The sequence below is a fragment of the Amphiura filiformis genome, chromosome 3 (genome assembly GCF_039555335.1).
Source record: "Amphiura filiformis chromosome 3, Afil_fr2py, whole genome shotgun sequence".
Lineage (NCBI taxonomy): Eukaryota > Metazoa > Echinodermata > Ophiuroidea > Amphilepidida > Amphiuridae > Amphiura > Amphiura filiformis.
Genome location: NC_092630.1, coordinates 59,555,866 through 59,571,222, shown reverse-complemented (window position 1 = coordinate 59,571,222; position 15,357 = coordinate 59,555,866). Strand labels below are relative to the sequence as shown.

The 15,357-nt window shown below is 39.5% G+C and overlaps 2 protein-coding genes across 2 annotated transcripts; both read right to left on the bottom strand.

Annotated features, from left to right (window-relative positions):
• Positions 1-9,213: 9,213 nt before the first annotated feature.
• Positions 9,214-9,672, bottom strand: LOC140147371 (uncharacterized). The gene has a single exon (XM_072169147.1). It carries the CDS (start codon positions 9,670-9,672, stop codon positions 9,214-9,216), a length of 459 nt encoding a protein of 152 aa, XP_072025248.1.
• Positions 9,673-10,295: 623 nt separating this feature from the next.
• LOC140147370 (uncharacterized) lies at positions 10,296-12,203 on the bottom strand. Its single transcript, XM_072169146.1, has one exon. The coding sequence runs from the start codon at positions 12,201-12,203 to the stop codon at positions 10,296-10,298; it is 1,908 nt and encodes a 635-aa protein (XP_072025247.1).
• Positions 12,204-15,357: the final 3,154 nt, after the last annotated feature.

The following is a 15,357-nucleotide window of genomic DNA, read 5'->3' as shown; positions in this document are numbered from 1 at the left end:
AAGTACAACATTCAATCTATTTTATACATCCTACACAATGCTTTGTATGGCAAACCGTACTTGTACGTGTACCGCGGCAAGCATGTACCGTGCCTTATGACCTATTGCTTACGCGACAAATTGTAAAATATCAATTTCCAAAATGAAGATGATCTAGAAAATGACAAAGTTTACGGCCAATCAAATGTCTTACTCTAACGAAGTTAACATCATGCTAAATACACATTAGTGATGACCCTTGCACACAATTTAGCACCTGACATTATGTCAACAAAGAGAATTCTGAGCCCAAACTCAAGATTGTCATGTCAAAAAGACGCAAATCTTGGCGACCATGTTTTGTTTACATGCAATTTGAATGCAGATCTGAATGCAAAACACGCACCAGAAAACATTAATTTCTATCATTTGAGAGCACTTAAACACACGCCAGCGGGTTCATTATGTGCTATAGATGTTTGTTTACTCAAATCTTAATTATATATTTATAACTACCTGAATCCCCAGCACTGTTTTAGTGATAAATATCACTCGTTCCGGGTTGTTTACACACAAATTCATGAAATCGCTGGTCACTGCTTTTTCCAGATTACGTCATTTCTCATGCAATTAGGAAGCGCGCCGTCTATCGCCACTACCAATTAGCGCTTTTCAGGGGAGACCGAACGCGGTTTGCTAGGACATTTCGGATCCCCGTCACAATACGTTAATCACGACTTTTATATAGGGCTCAAATTAAATCATTCGGACTCATGTGAATAATTCTTAAGAAAAAGGAAAAACTACTTGCAAAAGTCCAAATTTGGGGAAATTACAAAAGGTCTATTATAAGGTCTGATAAAAAAGAATCATCGAAGGTCCATTTTGGCGAGGGTATTAAATTCCACTTTTTACATCGAAGCCCAATCCTTCACAAAACAGGTCTAACATTTAGGCCAAACCAAACGCCCGGCCGGGATGCCATTAATTACAAGTTGCCCACCCAGTATATTATTTTCCCTAATTTAAGGGCAAAAATAGATTAAATTGCCCACCCAGTAAATTATCCTTATTTAACTCCCAACATTTTGGTTACACTGAGGCAATGTGATTCAACAGAATGACATCGCTTCGGTCAATCCATGCTTTTGTCTATAATAAATTACTGAGTTTGGCGAATTGGTAAGGCTAAAAACTTTTACAGTTTACATTATTTTGGAAAACGGGCTTTTGCGAGGCGAAGAACAAGGTTGTCCGCTAGTTCAACTAAATAGGAAAACAATAACATAGGGGAAATATGGAGAAATTGCAAAATAAAACAAACTAGTTAAACCCAGATACCATAAGGGTAACATATTATAATGTTTAACAATGTGAAAGCAGTGTGTATGATTTTAAGCAGTTAGAACAAAACCACAAATAGGGAGTGTACATCCTAGAGCTAGCAGAATTACGTGACAGAAAAAGCAATTTAAAACAAATCGGAAAAAGGATAAGGAAAACCAGAAAAATTTCCATCAAAACCTATAAATAAATTAGGAATTAGTATAAAATGACCGGTCTTCAAAGGTTTTATCATAATTATGTGGTCATAGTGGTTGAAGATTAATACAAAGAAACTTTAGCACGCAGCTCAATTCAGTAATGCACATCAGAATGGATACGAAGCGAATCACATTACATGCCATATTAGGTAAGTGAAAACAGTGGTAAGTGGCTAGCTAGGGGGCAAGAAACTTGTAAGTGTTCTGACTTGGGGCATTTGCCACCCCATGCCCCCCCCCCCCTGGCGCCGCTTCTGTGCATGGCGTAGGGAGGAGGGAGCGATAATTTGAATTTACAATGCAATTGTAACTCAGTGGTTAGTGCGTCCGCCCGACAAGCGGAAGGTCTGGGGTTCAAAACCCCGCACAGGAAGGTACTATGTCCGGAGTTTTTTCTGTCTGTGGTTTATCTGCCTATGCATGTTAATTGTAATTTTATGTTTAATTGTGCTAGTGTGCCATGTGTGGTTGACATTAAGAATTACGATAAAGCATCACTATATTGATCTCGGGCGCTAGTTGGTATGTTTGAATGTTTCTATGTTCAAGTGTATGATACTTTTAAGTCTCTTAAAAGCCTCTTCCCGTGTTTGTATTTGTTTATTTACTTATCTTTAATAGGGGTTACTTTACTGAAAGCTTTGAGCCATGCATATACGTTATCCACTGTATCTAATTCGACCGTTGCACTTCAGACTACGCTTACCAACAAGAGCAGGGAATTGTACCAAATAATAAGGGAAGCAAGTTCAAAATTGGTAAGAAAACTGTATTATTAGGGACCATAATTTACATTATTCACTATTATAAAAAAAATACTTGCTTGATGTGTTCGGTGGACATAATTATCATCAAGTCCCGCTGCTTCCCAGGTTAAAGAGGAAGCCCCGCCAGAGCAGTTTTTCTGGGTGAACCAGACCTGCCTGGTTATCAAATTAATCAGTGACAAGGTTATCTCTGAATTTGACAGGTGCTAATTGATGTTTTAATGTTATTACGTCAATTAGCACCTGTCAAATTCAGAGATAACCTTGTCACTGATTAATTTGATAACCAGGCAGGTTTGGTTCACCCCGAAGAACTGCTCTGGTGGGGCTTCCTCTTTAAGTGAGCTAATTGCCGATTCTAACTCCTCAGTAAATGCCTTTGTGAATCCCCCAAGATCACTATAAAGTGCTTGGTGTGATCTGTCCTCGGCTTGGGATGTTTCCTGGTGGTCATTGGGGTTTTGTTTTCCCCGTTTTTAAGCAGCCGATATGCAACTTGGTTGGCTATCACATGTTGGTCAGATTTCATGGGATCATTGTCGAGTTTCCGGATGAAAGATCATGCATTTTTACTGTTGTTGGACATGTCTGTTGATTCGTCTGCCACGATTTGCGGTGTTCTGCTATTATCTGTTCACTCGGTGCAATGGTTTCTTCAGCAATTTCCGATAATGAGCTTGCCCTTTCTGGTTTTAGGCCTGCAATGTACTTGATACGGTATCCTCTTGGAATGTTCTTCCTTATATTTATGACCTTCTTCACCAAAAGGCTGCTGTTGGTTCTAAGTCAGACACGTCGAGATCAAGAACCTCCGAGTAGTCTTGCAAGTTAGCCTTTCGGTAGTAGAACCTGCGACGAAATGGTACTGCCTTGACCTGGATGTCAAACGGGGCGGTGTTGTGTTTTGGGATTGGATGCCATATAAACTTCCTACATAGACCAGTGATGTCTAAACTGGAGATGGCGATGTCAAGATTACATCCCCTCTTCCACCAACCACTGTTATGAGCTCTATACATGACCGGCAGACGAGTTTGGCAGGACAAATATTGGTGATTGTGTCAACGTACTGAAATGAATAGAAGGGCATAGGTTGGCAAAAGTTAGTTTGGAAAGGTTCATCATTAAATTATTTGAATATATAGATGACGTAGGCATGATTGGCAAAAGTCACAGTTTAAAAACGTTCATCATTAAATCTGAAAATAGATGATGTAAGGATAATTGGCAAAAGTCCCAGTTAGTATTAGCATGGCTTGGACTTGATTCTGATTCATGTTGTTGGTCATGAACTTTTGGATACCTTTTCCAAGTTTATCTATTGAAAATAGTTTATATGACATGTGTACTATATCATTTGAGCAATGTAATACATAACACAACTCTTAATACTATAGTCCCCAAGACATTTGAAGCTAAAATGTATATAAATATAAATATGCTGTCCTTTGGCAGCCATTTTTGAAAGTGCTTCCTCTCGGCAATGTAAAACATCATTTTACTTAACACATTATATTACTTTAGGAATCCAAACTAAATTTATCTGAAGAAAATCTTAAATTATGTTAATAATTATTAATATTATTAAGATATAATATTAGGCTCTATAAGATTTTTGATGATTTTGGCAGCCATTTTGAAAAAGCGCCTTCATGCTATAAAACCGACACAGAGAATTAGACACCAAGTTGAAAGTGGTTCCTTATGAATCAAATTGGCAAAATGTCTAAAGTAGCCACAATATATTAGCAAATACTGCCTGACCAAATGGTGGATGGTGGTATATCACACATGACGTCGTGCCATTTGCCATAATGAAGTTCACCCTCCTGATGATAAGTAATACGTTATGCCTCTGACCTGTATATCTCTACATGCGCCGCCGGAACATTAGCCTTCGACGAAGCCTATAGAGTCCAAGTTCGTACTTATTGTTTCTCATTATTATTTCTTATAGAATAATACTAACCGAGTACAAATAACCTGTCAATGGGAAACTGAACCCAGTCATGGATGCGTTTTATGCAGACCTAATACAGCAATAAGTCGGACAGAGGTATTTATTTTAATTGAGAGTTCGAACAAGGAGAGCCTTCTATTTTCTTAGACCTAGCATCTCTCTTTCGTTCGTTCGTTCTTTCTTTCTTTTTTTGATAAACACACCTCAAATACACACAAATCCTTGTTTGTAAATACGTTCAAACGAGAACCTTGACTTAACGATGATCTAACCGAGGACTCATACACCCGTTTTTAATCGACACACCGTGGACCTCACACAGACATACCTGACACTCCAACTGTGACCCGTCCTATACCCCCGTATGGGGGACCTATCTTATATGCTATCTTATATTGCATCATTTACGTCATCCTGGTCATAGTAACAAACCGAGGACGTCCTCGTTTCGAGGTGTGTCCTCGTTGTATGGTGTGTATCCATATGTAGGTCCTCGTTTGGAGGCATTTACAAACGCACCCCCCCCACCGTCTCATGCACACACACACACACCCCCACACAATATTTTGAATTCTATAGGGTAGCATTATCCTTTATACGCAAATAATGTGTCCTCGGCAGTAAAAACGTTTGAATAATGGGTGAGGCGCACGTTTTTACTGCCTCGGACACATTATTTGGGTGTAAAGGATAATACATTACAATCTGTCACTAAATTTGATCACACGACAGAAAAATAAAACGCGATATTAATTTAAATTCAAATAATACACTCCCATCCAAGGAGCACATTCAAATTCTTTTTAATGTGTAGCCTATGTAGCTGCAAATATATTTAAATACCATTTCAACCAATATCACCTTAGGTGATGTCTAGTATGGTCATTTACAGAAGCACCGTATCAAGTTTTGTATTAACATTTATATATAATTAACCTTTTCAGATAATAAGTTCAGAACTTCGGCAAATGGATCTGTATAACCTCGAACACTACACGAACCAAATGGAAATAGTTTATTCGCATGAGGATCATTTTAGCGGCTCTCAAACAAATTCCTTGATAGTTGAATATGAGCGTATTTGTAACATTTCAAACATAGTCGTCAGTTATATACAAAGCAATGTAAGTTTCGCGTGAATAAACAAAGTACATTTTACAGGTGCATCAAAGTGATTGGTATATTATATCCATCAGTTTCCTCTGCAGATTATGGACAAGACTGCAATTTGTAGATTAATATTAGGAAACGTTATAAGCCTATAAATTCTGGTCATTTGGGGAGGATCCCATGCACAGTGTCATCGCCCCGATATCTTCATGGCAGAAATCGCCATGGTAGGTTGAATCCACAGCCACGCATGGCCATTTTGTTCTGACCTTTGAAACGTATAATTATTCGAGGGACCTGACTAAGGCTACTGACAATAGCCGGGTAATTGATTTCTCTAGTGTGTGAGTAAGCTTGTATACGACATTTAGGTCAATGGTCATCGACTTATATACTGCTTCCACGGGAGTAGTGAGTGCAGCTATAGCCTGCGCGCTGTAGTCCATACAGGACCAACGCAATATAAAATCTGAATTTTGGTCAGATTTTGACTTCAAGACGCACGGCCTTTTCTCAAGACGCTAGCTAACGACTATCATATCTTTTCAACACGTATTTTCAAGTGTATGAGACCAGATCTGGTTTCTTGAGACGAAATCATTTACGGGAGATATTCATCATTTTCGTCTCCGGTATCCAAAGATTTTCGTCTGATATCAAAATCGTGCATAGCAATTCACGTGTATCGATCCCGGGTATTTATTTTAGTATCTCTGCTGCACCAAGTAATTATTAGCCAGGCGATGTCGGTGTGCCATGTTGCATTTGGAAGAAGCAGACTTATTAACATCAACACTGATGGGTACCAGTCACTTCGATGCAAATTGTATAATATTCATTGTTGGTAACACTTGGTAAAGATTCTAAATCCCCATAATTAATGATACATTTAGTCTTGAAACCGGGCTTGAAACTCCAAAGAGACAGACAGGGAGAAGAGCCTTACTATCGAGCTTACGATGGATTAAGTAGTGGCTTATGTGTCAATCAGAACTTTTATAGTGTATATCATACAACACGGATTCATCAAGCATTCAAATGTGACAGAGCTTCTATGAACCTGGTCTGGTCTGTGGGCATTGCTCATTTTTAAATCTTTAAACTTAATCATGTTGATATGTGGGCCCAACATGTGCTTTCGAAGGCCCATATGAATGATAATCAGTTAGCTTATTGGTTAATCCACATTGGATACGTTTTGGTGAAGTTATTTTCACAGGCCGTTTGGAAAAGTACGAGCGTTCTCTTGATGCCAAATTGTCCATTTTGATAGAGAAAAAGTATGGATGATCATGAGGGTGTTGACCTTCTTCCTGAACATGCTGAAACTGTTTCCGGAGTTTGCTGAGTTTGCTGAGAGCTACCATTAATTTCTCATTTGGAGACCCATTATGTTAATAATGTACGCCTTTTATCTTAATGCAGATACTTCACGGAGTCACCACATTATCACCCCCAAATGCAACTTGTGGTGCACCATCCTTGGTAACTAATAACTGTGGAGACACTCAACTTGACTGTTTGACATCTCGGGTACTCGGTGGTATGGAAGAATTGGTTTTGACACTTGCTAATGAAATGAGTGGTGGACAGTGGTTCGTCTAGTGCTGTACGTAGAGCCAATGACCTATGGTTTCATTGACAATGACATGGCACATACTCACCATCAGTGATTCAATAAATCCAAAAGTCTGCAGAAAATCATCAAAATCAGAGTTTTGCATTGTTGTAGAAGTAAAGGTGGGCTAACATACTCTGCAAGTGATATGACCGAATGCAACCTAATACATGTAATAGGACACCATTTGTGTGTACGGACACTAACAGCAACACGTTATTCAATTCCGGGAATTGAATACTCTGTATGTGACTTATCATTTTAAGCTACTCCTATAATTTTAAATTATTTTGAGAGGCTTTCATGAGGATGACTTTAACCATAACCTCCTAGGGGTGGTTTGAATGGAGGGGCCTATGTGCTGCCCGCCCCCGTGCCGCTGGAGGGGAGACACCCGGTTGCTGGATTGTGTTGGATTTGGCAGGTGCATGGTTAACATATTCATGAGCAAGCTGAAGAGGAAGATGGTCGGTTCACGTGCGTCGTGGACATCAGCCATGAGCCAAGAGGGGCAAACAAGAGAATACATGCGACAGGCATAGTCATGATAGTAGGCGATGCGCTTTTGACCAGGGCAGGATTGGCTGGTTGTCAGTTTTGGCATAGGCGGGCAAACGGGCACTTGTCGCATATCCCTGTGAATTGTTCTATGAATATACCTCCGAAAAACGGGCAATTGTATTGCAAATCTGTAAAATGCGTTGGAAGCAGAATTTATTTCTGCGCATTTTGACACCCCATTTGTAGCAATTGTCTTAATATTGACGCCGCAGCGTACATTCAAATCAATGTTGCAGTAAATTCTATTGATTAGGAAATCTACTCGGCTCTCATGGTAATGTTCGTTTTGTTTCATGCATTTAGGGGTCAAAATGTTGGGAAAATCAATATCAATTGTCATTATTATATCGTTGGTCAATATTCAGTTGAATCATGAAGAGTTAAAGATCAAGTTGAAAGTGAAAATGACAACAACAGTAACAAGAGACATTAAATCACATGAGTTTAATCCTGAAAATGTCAATATGTGTAATGATATCTGAGTGTTTTTGTATTGTTAAGGCAGCTGTGTACTCTCAGACATGCATGTAGTAAAAGTGCCATAACTTTGTAATTATTAACGCAAGACATATAAAAGTATACATTTTTATAAAGGCAAGACATCAATGAATCTTAATATAAATACAGATTTGGTGTAAAAACAACAATTATGAAGAAAATCACAAAAAGTGAGTTTTTGGCAATTTTTGTTCGGTACATCATAACAAAAAAACACCATTTCCAAAAATTTTTGTTTTGTTTTTTTCTTAATCTTGAGACACCATTCCAAAAACGGTTTTTTTAGTTTTTGTGATATTGGCCTTATTTTTTGAAATATTGACCATATAAGGCATCAAAATGAACATTTTAAAATTCACAAACGCCCATTTGCACAAAATGATGCCTAAAATCGGAAATAGACCAAAATATAAAAAAATGAGAAAACCGTTTCTTAAGTCGATCACGCTTTTTATGATGAGCATAATTGCTTACCTATAGATGCTGTATTTATTGAATTATCGTGTACATAAATCGTCATTTTACCGAGAAAATGAACATTGAAATAAAGGCCGTTGAAGTTTAAAGTGGTCATATTTTGCACTTTGATCGAAGCTTACAGGAGAATGCGGCAGTTCTCGTTTTTCTACCTTACATTACGTGAACATCGGGTAAATCCACAGCCCTATGAGAAGTTTGGGCGAAATCTATTCATATCTTGATGTTTAAATCGGGGGAAAGAACTTGAAAAACTAATCACATTTTATCAGCTAAAACGGAGCCATTTGACCGCTAGGTTTTTATGAAATCAGTGCTTCCGCGGTGCTTCCTACTTCTACTTCTATGCATATTCTCATCAAAAGCCTGTTCAGCAACTGGATGAGGGACTGCTGTGCGGTGCTTCTAGCAGTGGACGAATGTGCTCTGTGCTCAGCCTCTTCTATTTACAGGTGCAAGTTCATTTGGTGCAAGTAAAAACATCTGCCATGGATTTAGTTGGCTTTGATGGCTTCCTTGAACTGCTCCACAGTGGGCAGTTCAATGGTGATTTGCGGAAGCGCATCCCAGTCCCGTAGTGTCCTCGGGAAAAACTATGCTTGTATGTGTCTGATGATGAGCCGAGTCGTGTAAAGCGATGATGCTGACTGCTACGAGTAGTTCTGGTTCTTGGTGTTAAGTAGTTTGGCATGGGTATGGCTATGAGTTGATTTGTGACTTTGTAGAACATGGTGAGGCGAGCGTTCCTCCTTCTTTCTTCAAGTGTAGGTATGCCAAGTTCTTGTTGCATTGCAGTAACGCTAGCCTCCTTTGATAGTTGCCGGATATGAATCGGATAGCCCTTCTTTGGATCTTCTCAAGCTGGTCTATTTGGTTTTGTTTATGGGGATCCCACACGACCGAGGCGTATTCCAGTTGTGAGCGCACAAGTGAGGTGTAGGCTTGCTTTTTTATTTCTGTTGAGCACTTTCCCAGGTTCCTCCTTAGAAAGCCGAGGGTTCTGCCTGCCTTGGATGCTACTGACTCAATATGTGTTTTCCAGCTGAGCTGCTCATGGAGTTCAACGCCGAGGTATGCTTGACTAGATGCAGTACACAGCTCCTCTCCTCCCATGATGTAGGTGTGGGTGATTGGCGTTTTCTTGCGATGTATTCTCATGGTGTAGCATTTTTTAGCATTAAAGCTCATTTGCCATAGGTCAGACCATTCCTTCAGGTTGTCTAGATCTTTTGAAGTTTGGAGGTGTCACTGGGAGATGTAATGGTGCGAAACAACAGGCAGTCGTCAGCAAACAACAACTTGATGGTAGAACTTATGTTGTTACCAATGTCATTTATGAAGAGTAAAAACATTAAAGGCCCCAGTACTGTGCCCTGAGGCACTCCAGAGTCTACATGAACTGTTGGTGAGGCTTCTCCATCTACAACCACTCTCTGCGTCCTGTTTGTAAGCCAGTTTTGGATCCATCCGTTGGTTTTGTTGTTGATACCGTAGAAGACAAGCTTCTTTAGGAGACGTTGGTGGGCCACCGTATCAAACGCCTTTGAGAAATCCAATATCAAGACATCTGTTTGGTGGTGGTTGTCGAGCGATCTGGCAATCTCTTCCAAAGTGCTTATCAGCTGGCTTTCTGTGGAATGCTTTTGGCGAAATCCATGTTGATACCAGGCCAGAATGTGGTTCTTGTCAAGGTGTTCCATGATGGAATGAAAATAATATGTTCCATGATCTTGGTGGTTACACATGTGAGTGACACTGGGCGGTAGTTTGCTGGAAGGCTTTTATTTCCTTTTTTTGAAGATGGCTACAATGTTGGCAGATAACCAGTCGTTGGGTAAGGTGCTAGTGTCATATGATTGCGTGAATATTATTTGCAAAATTGGTGCAATTTGTTTTGCCGTCTCTCTAATCACACGAATCGGGATGAGGTCAGGGCCACAAGCTTTCTGTGGATTCAAATTGCCAAGCAATTTCTCTATGCCTTCTGTGGTGAAGATAATGTTCGGCATGGCAGGGTACGGGCTGGGCCCCTTATCAGGGAATGATGCTGTATCCTCCTCTGTAAACACAGACTGATACTGCCTATTCAGGACATCAGCTTTGGAGGCACTGGTAGTAGCTAGTCCTCCTTCAGTTTTCAGAGTTGGTATTCCTCCACTATCCTTCTTTTGGCTGTTAATGAACTTCCAAAACTTCTTCTTGGACTCAATCATGGTGTTATCATTATCAAGTATACTTCGAATATACTCTTCGTATGCCCTCTTCATGCTACTCTTAATAACTTTGCGTATTTCTCTGAAGTCCTTCCAGTTCTTTTCCGAACCATTACGTTTTGCTTTCTTCCAAATTCTTTTCTTCTTTCTAATTTGTCTCTTGATTGTCATATTCATCCATGGTACATCCTGCCAAGATGAGATCTGCTTTTGTGGAATGTGCTTGTCCATGAGATGAAAGAGTTCTGTTTTAAAGGATGTCCAATTTGTTTCCACATCATTATCTGTGGGGTTTGATTGCAAAAAAGAGTCTTTGTATTGTTCCATTTCATCTCTAATACCATCCATATTTCCCTTTTTATACAGATAAACTTTGCGTGGCTTCTTGCGGGCGTATTTCACTGTGGTATCAAGCTGTACTGCAACCGCATCGTGATCTGACATTCCGGGTGCTGTCTCCACTTTTCTGATCTGATCTGGTATAGTGGTGAAAACTAGATCTAATATATTTTCACCACGAGTGGGGATTCGCTGCACCTGGCTAAGCATGTTATCATTGGCCAAATCAATCATTGTTTGATTCAAATGGCGACCATATTGTGGTTTGTTTTCTCCAGTAACGATGGTTCCATTCTCCCAGTCAATGTCTGGCGTATTAAAGTCGCCCGTCAGAATAATATTTGGCAGGGCTGACTTACCAGTAAGTTTTTTCACAGCTTCATCCAGTTTTGTAAGGGGTATAGGGTCCCTATCAGTTGGTCTATAGAAGCATCCAACATACAGGGGTTGCTTCCCAGCAAAAAGGATCTTGACCCATATTGCCTCACAATCAGTGTCCATGTTCTCCTCTTGCATGGCTAACAGATCTTTCTTTACGCCAATAAATACTCCGCCACCAAATCTGTTCCTATCCTTCCTAAATATTTCATGAGTATCAGGAAAAATTTCACTAGTAAAATAATTACTATCTATGTGGGATTCTGTTCCGCATATGATATCGGGATCTTCCTGCTCTATAACAGCTTGAAGATCATGCTGTTTTCTCTTGCTCTTTATGCTTCGACAGTTCACATTTAAAAGTCTGAGTTTTCTAAATTTTGGTCTACGTTGGGGTGATGTGTGATCTTCAGATGATTTGGTACCAGTACTATGGGAGGAACAGCTGTCTGAAGAGAGATTTAATTCATGATCTGGGTCAAAATCATCCTCTTCTGACATGTCTGATTCTGATAACACCGAGAATGAGTTGTCTGTGGGAAATGAGTCAGCACTGATATCCAATGAGGTCAGCAAATTGATGTTCTCACACACACTGCAAAACCACACGGTCTTCTTACTTGGACTATCACATGCACTTTTCAATTCTTCATATTCCTCAGGTGTTATGTTACCACATTTAATATGAACCCACTGCTGGCACTCTGGTCGATCACACATTACTGCTCTATGATTTTTAGCAACTGGTTTCTGACACATCTTGCAAGGGTATCTAACCGGCCCTGGATTCATTTCAATGTTACCACCCAAAACAAGTAAAAGAACAGTCAAAGTGGTATTGGTTTTTGACTTTGCAGAGTTATCGTTTGGGTTTGTTTCATGATACAGGTTTACACTTTTCATGCCAGGTCTAAGTAGCTCAAGGCGTATGCCTAAACTTGGAGTACTATCAGCACAACTTTCATTTCCTTGGGTAAAACACCATGCATCTGGTCGCACATCATGTTGATATCTTCCATCACTTGGCAGGAATTAGCGTCAATTTCTTGGTGTGTTTCTTCATGATTATAAATTGAAACTCTCCTACCTTGGATCATCAGAAACTTGGAATTAGTCACACAAAACTTAGCTGCACACTGCACAGTTCACTTCCAGATTCCACAGAAACTAAGATGAATTTCCAGTACTCAAAATCCGATTGTAGTGGCCACCAAATGGATTCAGTTGAAGAACACAAACAGGTGATCAATCATCAATCAATACGTATTTCCCGCGATGTTCAACTTCCGGTTTGAATTGGTGGTCAGAAGTCCAGATTTTGTTGGCCAAATTCTTCTTTCTAGATGAAAGATATAATTCCAAAAAGGATCCAGTACGTTCCCGGTGCCTAGTTTGTTGGTTGATCCACAAAATATTCACCAGAATATGTCTAGGTATTCAAGATCTTTGCCGTGAAAACGAGAGCACAAAAACGATGCGTCCACTGCTAGTCGCAACACAACAGCATGAGATGCCATAAGATGCGCGGCGCATGCAGCTAAGCGTTGCGTATGCGTAGCGTACCTGTGCGTTAACAAATTGCGCGTCTACAAAACGCGATGCGTTGTTGCTCGCGTATACCCCGATGGTACAACAAAGATTTTCTTTCCTTTTAAATTGCGGAAACAAGTGAAATAGTGAAATAAAATCCATAAAATAGAGTTAACAAATCTGGATTTTCTTTCCTTGTATTTATAAAAAACATAACAAAGTAAATACATTTCAAAAAAGCTCAATTTCGCGAAAGAAACAATGTCTTGAGTACACAGCCGCGTTAAGTGCAACTTTCAAATCTGGACCTCACTACATTAAATTGACCGGTGTTTATTGTTTTCTGGCCTATCGTATTTTACAGATTTGTAATACAATAGCCCGTTTTTGAATAATGACCATTATTTAAGGGGGTTAGTTACTTTTTTTGAGATGTTTAGTTTTGGGATAGTGTGTGGCATTTTGAAGTTAGCTAACTGCTGTAGCTACTGTAGGGTTCTAAAGTGCTATAATAATGCTATAGTCCAGATATACAGTAAGCCAAAAAATTAAGGTACCAGTTACGTTCACCTGTATATCCTAAACAACGGCAGATATGTCATAATTGGAACCAACAGCCAATAGCTGCATCTTTTAGCTCGAATTTAAGACCTTATTCGTTGACATTGTTCAAGAAATAAAGACACGACGATCCGAAAACCCAAGGAAGATGCAAATTTAAAAGTTGCAGTTTGCCACATTTTGCATTCCCTATTGATTTGTACACAAAGCGTTCGCGAACAAGATAACTAGCGCTGTGCTTTCATTGATTAGCACGAAAAACCAGCGTCGTGCTTTCATTGATTATAGCTCTAAAGTGCAACTTTTTATTTCGTATCTTCATCAGGTTTTGGACTCCCGTTTCTTTAATTCTCAACAAATTTCAACAAATAAGGTCTTAAATCAGAGCTAAAGAGTACAGACATCGGCTGCTCAGTTGTTTTAATTTTGACACATTTGTCGTTATTTAGGATATGAAGGGGTGAACACAACTGCTACCTTAATTCTTTTGTTTACTGTAGTTGATAGTTGTTAGGGAACCCCTACAACTTTGAAAATTATGTACCCTGGTATCTTTTGTGTGTAGCATTCAAATCTGGCATCTGAAAACGTGCAACACTCTTACCTTAGAAGATATAGGGCCCTCAAAATGCAACTTCGTCCCTCCAGGACCAACTTCGGGGGGTCAGAACTCCAAAAGTAAACATAATTTTATATTGTCCATTTTTTTGCCAGTCAGAGCCTTTTGGTGGCACATTACTATTATCCAATATTGAGCCTATTAGAATATTTTTAGCCGAGATATTACCAAAGCAAAACCCCAATTGTACATTTTTTGTACATTTTGCCCCCCCCCGAAAACCAATGTCAGACATTTTACCCCACCATCAACTTGAAAACTTTATGAGAGATATTGGCTTCATTTCTTGATAGCTTTGCTTTAAAAACATCAGTTAGGTTTGCCTACTCCATACTCCATACATGCATATCATTCCATGCCATATCAACAAATGGGTTGGCTGATCAGTGGTCATTCCCTCAAATTTTGCTGAAAATCATTTCTAGCATACCTCTACGTGCATAATGAACACATGGAAACAAATGAATGCTCAACTCCAAGCGGTTTTGGAGATATGGCTTGTCAAAATTTGACCCAGATAGGAACAGATAGGAACTTTTCAGACAAATATCATTAACGTTAGTGAAGTTTCCTGACTTCATCAGGACAAAGTACCTAAGTATGAGACATGTAGGTCGCCCCTTGCCTACTGATTGCTGAAAAGAGCCGTTTATTGAAGACTGCTCCTTGTGAACAGTGAACAAGCAGACCTCGCCTGCCTGCTAATGTAAATTTTTTTGGTGGCTGAGTAGAGAACAAGCAGACCTCGCCTATCTACTAATGCAAATCAACAGAGTTTGCAAGAAAGTAAGTTGCCATGTACCTCTTTGTGTGATTATTTAAGTAATAATGGGTAATGCATTATCCTTTACACCCAAATAATGTGTCCGAGGCAGTAAAAACGAAAATAATGGATGAGGCGCAGCCGAACCCATTATTTAAACGTTTTTACTACCAAGGACACATTATTTGCGTGTAAAGGATAATGCTGCACCCTTTATTTCTATTCTATTACCAGAAAATATTGCGATTTAAAGAGAAATATCATTTTTGGCACAAATATTTTAAGTTGTTTACTTCAAGGTGGAGAGCGCGAGTACGCGTAAGTGACAGCGCGTATCGCGGAAATATTGCACGCGTAACCAAGCGTAATGCTGTGCGTAGAATGTGTTACGGCGCTTGACCCATTATTGCAGAATAATGGGCTCTCACGTGACGTATTTT